The 6,000-nt window shown below is 41.7% G+C and overlaps 1 protein-coding gene across 1 annotated transcript in view; it reads left to right on the top strand.

Annotated features, from left to right (window-relative positions):
- The first annotated feature begins 585 nt into the window (after nt 1–585).
- Nucleotides 586–6,000, top strand: part of UBE3C (ubiquitin protein ligase E3C) — a 173,717-nt gene continuing 168,302 nt past the window's right edge. Inside the window, exon 1 of the mRNA XM_048837621.2 lies at nt 586–869. Within this exon, the coding sequence (XP_048693578.1) occupies nt 804–869 (66 nt within the window). The 5' untranslated portion in view covers nt 586–803. The remainder of the gene's footprint in view (nt 870–6,000) is intronic.

Below are 6,000 nucleotides of genomic sequence, written 5' to 3'. Positions count from 1 at the left end.
AGGGGTTCGGGCAACTGCCCCTGGGGACAGTCAGGAGCCTGCCTGTTCGGGGGGGGGCTGCGGCCGGTCGGCCTGCTGCGGGGGAAGAGCGGCTCTGCGGAGATGGATCTGAGGGCAGGGAGGGCCCTGACTGATGCAGCGAGGAGCCGGCCCAGCTTAGAGCACAGGCTCCCTCTATTCGGTCAGGACCCACGGCACGGCCCCCCTCGGCCATGCCTGTGGCCGGTCTGCGAGAACGGCCCGCAGGCGAGCTGCCGCGGGGCGGCGGTCACGAGCGAGGGGCGACACGCAGCCGAGCCCAGCCCGCGGCCGGGCCAGGCTCTGACAGGCACGAATTCCAACTCGAGGCCGGGCGCGCGCTGGAGGCAGCCAGCGCGCGTCCCCGGCGGTTGCGGCGCGGCCGCGCGCCGACTGGCTGGCCGGCGGGAGCGCGCACAGGGAGCTGGTCGGCGGCCATTTTCTCTCTGGAGCCGGCTGAGTCCTAGTGCAAGAGAAGCAGCCGAGCCAGCCCCCCTCCCCTGCACGGAGCAGTAGCTGGTGGTCAGAGAGGAGGGGGCTTGGGGAGGCGGGGGAGCGAGAGGGGCGAGTGGGGCGGTGTGGGAGGGGGAGCGGCCCCTCCTGGCTGGAGGCAGCCCGGCGGCAGCAGTGGGAGGGAGGCAGCGAGGGTGGCACCGGGGTGCCTGGGTTTGTGCCTCCCCTGGACGGGCAGCGACTGCCCCTTCCCCAGCCCCGGTCATTGCCCCTGTGCAGCGTCAGCCTGGGAGGCAGCACGGACGCCGCTCTAGATGGGATAAGCTGTAAACATGTTCAGCTTTGAAGGGGATTTCAAAACCAGGCCCAAGGTGTCTCTTGGAGGAGCTAGTCGGAAGGTAAGAAACGCGGGGGGTCTGGCTGTGGGGTCTGTCTGAATTATTGATCGTGTCTGATTTTCCTAGCCTGCCTGTTTTGCCTTTTGCACCCAGCGGCTGGGCCTTACAGATGGGAGCAGGTGTGACGAAGGGGTTTTACGGGGCAGAAAGAGAAATACCTCTCCACCGCCATGGGTGATGTGTTTGCTCACTTGTTTTGATTTGTGTTTTAAATCAGGCCACGCACCCCTAAGAGCTCCAGGTGTATTCAAAAGTGATCTGATTTGTAGTGGGAACCATGCTTGGAGCAGCTAGTTTCTAGGGCTCGTTGAGTGAAGGGAGATAGTTAGGAACCTCTGTCTTTTCTTTTAACGAAAAGTCTTCATTGAAACATACAACAAAAATCATGCGTCACTGGAATGGGGGAGGGATATACTTGTAAAACTTAAAATTAATGCAAATTCATGCGGCCTCCATCCCAAATGGCTCAGGGTTCTCAGGTCACAATTTTATTCCTTCCTCACCAAGTTGGCATTCAGATGGCAAACTGAAATCAATGTATCATATGGAGAGTAAGTAGCAGTCAGTAGATGCTGTTGCTGTACTAGAGTACTGTGTCATCCCCCCCGTTTATTGCTAAAAGGAAGTTAAATGGTTTGGTTAGAGCTTGCTGATTGGGAAGGGTTATAAATAATTTAATTTGTCAGCCACAGGGGACTCTCAGACCTAAAGAGCAAACAAATTCCAAAACAGTTTTTGAAGCAGTCTGATTGAAAAGGTGGGGCTCCCTTTGGTTCATCAATTAGATTTGGGTTCTGCTTGTCATGATCACTATCATGGGGGGAGCTGTTTGAGCTTTGATGTAGTGTATTTGTTGTTCAATAACATAGATTAAAATATAGATTTGGGGCTGTGTATTATAATCGTAGGTTTCAGAGTAGCAGCCCTGTTAGTCTGTATTCACAAAAAGAGAAGGAGTACTTGTGGCACCTTAGAGACTAACAAATTTATTTGAGCATAAGCTTTCGTGAGCTACAGCTCACTTCATCGGATGCATCCGATGAAGTGAGCTGTAGCTCACGAAAGCTTATGCTCAAATAAATTTGTTAGTCTCTAAGGTGCCACAAGTACTCCTTTTCTTTTTATTATAATCATGTTTGTTGTTCTGGGACTTTTTATGTTAGGTAGTAAACTTAGAAGTCTGGGCTAATAAGAGAAAATTATGTTACCTGACATTAAATTCACAGTGAACTTTGCTATCACAGTATTATCTGCTACATATTTTCATAAAGAAAATGTACATTAGAACTGTATTAAGTGTGTGTAACTATTCATCTGAATTATAGAGGAACTATCTTCCTCTGACACTTCTGATGACTAAAAGCCATTTATGGTCATTAGAACACATACATGGCATTACATTTTTGTATGCCAAAAGTTGAATAAATCTTAATAGGTAAAAGTGGCAATTGGCCATGCATGCCCTTCTCTTCAGGAATGTGTTTTAGGTATATTACATCCTTTGGCATCAAATTATGATCGCTAATAGTATCACTTACAGAATACGTTTCCTCTTCCAGAAGGGAAAAAAGTATCAAATTATCTTCTGATACTATTATTAATTTCTCTAGTTTATGTAAATTGCAGTTGGATTCCCAATCATGGTGGGAATAATATTTTATAATGTGGAATAATATTTTGTAATATGAAATAATTTACTAATATATTCTGAACTAGCACACACAAAGGTTAAATTCCTATAAGGGTAAAGTTGCAAGGGTAAATGTTCAAAAGCAAGGAAATGTGAAAGCCGAAATTGAGCATACAACTCTGTCCCATACAATTTACTTCTGCGATCTGGTCTAGATGGATGGGCCCCGTTGTCTTCAGTAGCTCTGCCCTGATGCATGCATCTGCCTTCCTAGATCTACTTAGTGTTTGTGTTATCAGTGGGACTACTTACTTGAGTAAAGTTATGGTTTTCAATATTAATATGGGCATCGTAGGAAGCTCTAATATAGATACGTGTTTTGAAGAAAGTACTTACAGCATTTGGTGAAGATAATAGTTGAACTTTATTTATGTCAGGTTTCAGAGGAACAGCCGTGTTAGTCTGTATTCGCAAAAAGAAAAGGAGTACTTGTGGCACCTTAGAGACTAACCAATTTATTTGAGCATGAGCTTTCGTGAGCTACAGCTCATTGTAGCTCACGAAAGCTCATGCTCAAATAAATTGGTTAGTCTCTAAGGTGCCACAAGTACTCCTTTTATTTATGTCATGTCACATGAAAAATTCAGATTATCACACTTCCTGCATAACAGGACATGCTATAGTAGATATATTAGTGTGGCAAATATTTGCATAGAGTTCAGGAATTGTGCATCTCACTATTTTTGCTGATACCACATGATAGACTTTTGTGGGGAATTTCCCCATACTAAAGGGTTACAAAATCCAAAACAGGTTTCAGAGTAGCAGCCGTGTTAGTCTGTATTCGCAAAAAGAAAAGGAGTACTTGTGGCACCTTAGAGACTAACAAATTTAAGGTGCCGCAAGTACTCCTTTTCTTTTTGAAAATCCAAAACGTGTTTCTTGTGTCAATTTTTTCTGAAAGTTTGAACTGTTCTTTGGCATAAACTCTACCCTCGCCAAGTTGTTTGTACCTTTTAAAAAAAGATACAATTCAAACCTCTAATGCTGCAAAAGAATCCACTCGGGCAGATCCTGGCACCAGTGCAGAGCTCCATTGAAGTCCAGCCAAGCTCTGTATGGGTGCATGGTTCTGCCTACATTGATAAAATTGCAGGATTAGGGTTCAAGTAAATGGTATTGTTTAAGTATGTATATAGACTGTCTGTCTGCTTCCAAAATTAAGGCCTTGTCTGCTCTAGGAATGTTTTGCTGGTATGGTTATACTGGTATAGCTAAACTTTCAAAACACTTCTAGTGTGGTTTCATAAACTATATTGGCATAAATATAGTTATACTGGAGTGAATGTGTCCCACACTAGGCGTTATATTGGCATAGCTGCTATTAAAAAAAAATCTTACTCCCTAACTAACATCTATACTGGTACAACTTTTAGGTGTAGACCAGGCCTAAGGGGCATTTTAATAGGTCAATTTATTTGGAAGGGACATTTAGGTATTTGGGCCTAAAAGTTGATTCTTCCTGATAATAGGCCCACACTGTGTTGTACAATGGCAGGTCTTTCTTAAAGGGACACTGAGTTAAAAATCATATTTAAAAAGAGTTATTTACTGGTGTTACTAACAGCTTTCTTGATCCAAGATGCTGAATGGAATGTAATGTAATTTATCACTGTGGTTGTATAGAGTTGGCTTGGGTACTAAAAATAGACTAGTTCAGTTTTGCTCTAAATCATTTTACTTTTTGATTCATGTGCATTAATATAATCTGGAATGTAATTTTTAAAGGGAAATGTTTAAATCCAGTCTTTTAATTGAACTAAAAAAATCATTAATTTTTGTTTTAGATTTCATTAAACCTCTTGATTGCTAGAAAAAAAAATTGTTCCTAATGTTACAGTACCTGAGAGAGTTCCTTTGAAGATTTCAGTTGTAATTTTTTAGTAATTTTTTAAATGTTTCATTGTAAATAAACCTGTGACTGCATGATATCCTCTATCAAAGGACCTGCAAACACCACTGGTAGTGTTTACTTCCATGCTTAGTCCCATTGACTTCAATAGGACTAGTTGTACTAGTTGTGTATTTGTTTGCAGGATCAGCTATTATCCATGCAGAATTTATTTAGAATTAGATGACCAGTTGGTTTATTTTCATTTTTTGTAGTGTCTTCCTACAAATCGCACTGGTACCCTGGCTTTTGAGATCCTTTGAATATCACTGTTAGTTTCAGTCTTCATTTAACTATTACTCCTTTTCTTTTTGCGAATACAGACTAACACGGCTGTTACTCTGAAACCTGAAGTAAGCTTCTAGGCCTTTTCATTTGAAAGGTAGTCTTCAAACTGAAAACTGATTGTCATGGTTGAGAGTTGAAGAAAAATCCCCATAACATTCTGAGTTACTTGTGGACTACCTTCTATACCTACTCCAGAGATTGTTTTTGAGGTCTAAAAGGCTTGAAGCTACAGAACCTCTGATCTGGGGGAGGAAGAGTTGGTTTGGGAAGTGATGGGTCAAAGAATCACTTTGCTGACCTGCTGCCAAAATCTTTAGGCTGTCCTTGATTTCAGCTAAAAACTGCTTTAAATACTTTGGATTAATTAAGGTCAGATCTACAGTACTGGCCAATTGTCAAGGTTGGTCAACTTTTACCCTCAACAGAAACTTGGGTGCTAAACCTGCAACTGCATCCATGTTGGCAGATCCCAGACCCTGTGTGGAATCCCGTTTAAGTCAAAGGACTTTGAATGGGAGTAGGGACTTGCCCATGAGAGCTCTTTGCAGGGTATTGACATGGTAATGACATATTGTAATACTTGGCAGGACAAACTGTTAAAAGGGACACTGTCAATACAAGCTTATCCCAAAATGTAGAATTTGTAAAACAAACTTTTATAAAACTTAAGCCCATTAAATAGTATCATAATTTAAAAAACAACAACAAATCCAACACCTGTTTTAAAATAAATATTCCCCTGCAGTGTTTGTAACTCAGATATTTCAATACCACAAAACTGAAAGTGAAACTGACTTCATTGGTATTTTATCTGTTTATTAAATTGATGCTTGGAGAAATGAGAAAAGATAAAGCTTAAATAGTGTCAAGTAAATTGGGCTTTTAAAATTCTTTCAATTTGAATAATCTGAGGTTTTTAATAATGAACTAAGAAATTTGTTCACATAATATTGGTATGACTTTTTACATTGACAACATCACTTTAAGAAAGAGAATTCTTGTATTTTTTTAATAGGAGGTACACTGATAGGATCTAGAGAAAGTACTTAGCTTGCATAATGCATTCTGCACGTGGAATGACTCACTAGGAAATAAACAGAAATGGGTGAGCTAAACAGTAGGAATAAGGGCCCCAGTACTGCAATGAGATCTGAACAGGCACAAGGGTCTGCTGGAATAGATTTTATTGTGGGATCTGGATTTACAATTATATGTATCTGTAAGAATTATAGAATTGTGGGATCTGTTTGAATGGGAATAAA

Source organism: Caretta caretta, chromosome 2 (assembly GCF_965140235.1).
Source record: "Caretta caretta isolate rCarCar2 chromosome 2, rCarCar1.hap1, whole genome shotgun sequence".
In the NCBI taxonomy this organism is placed as follows: Eukaryota; Metazoa; Chordata; order Testudines; family Cheloniidae; genus Caretta; species Caretta caretta.
The sequence above is the reverse complement of the archived record's forward strand: the minus strand, read 5'-3'. Positions and strand labels throughout refer to the sequence as shown.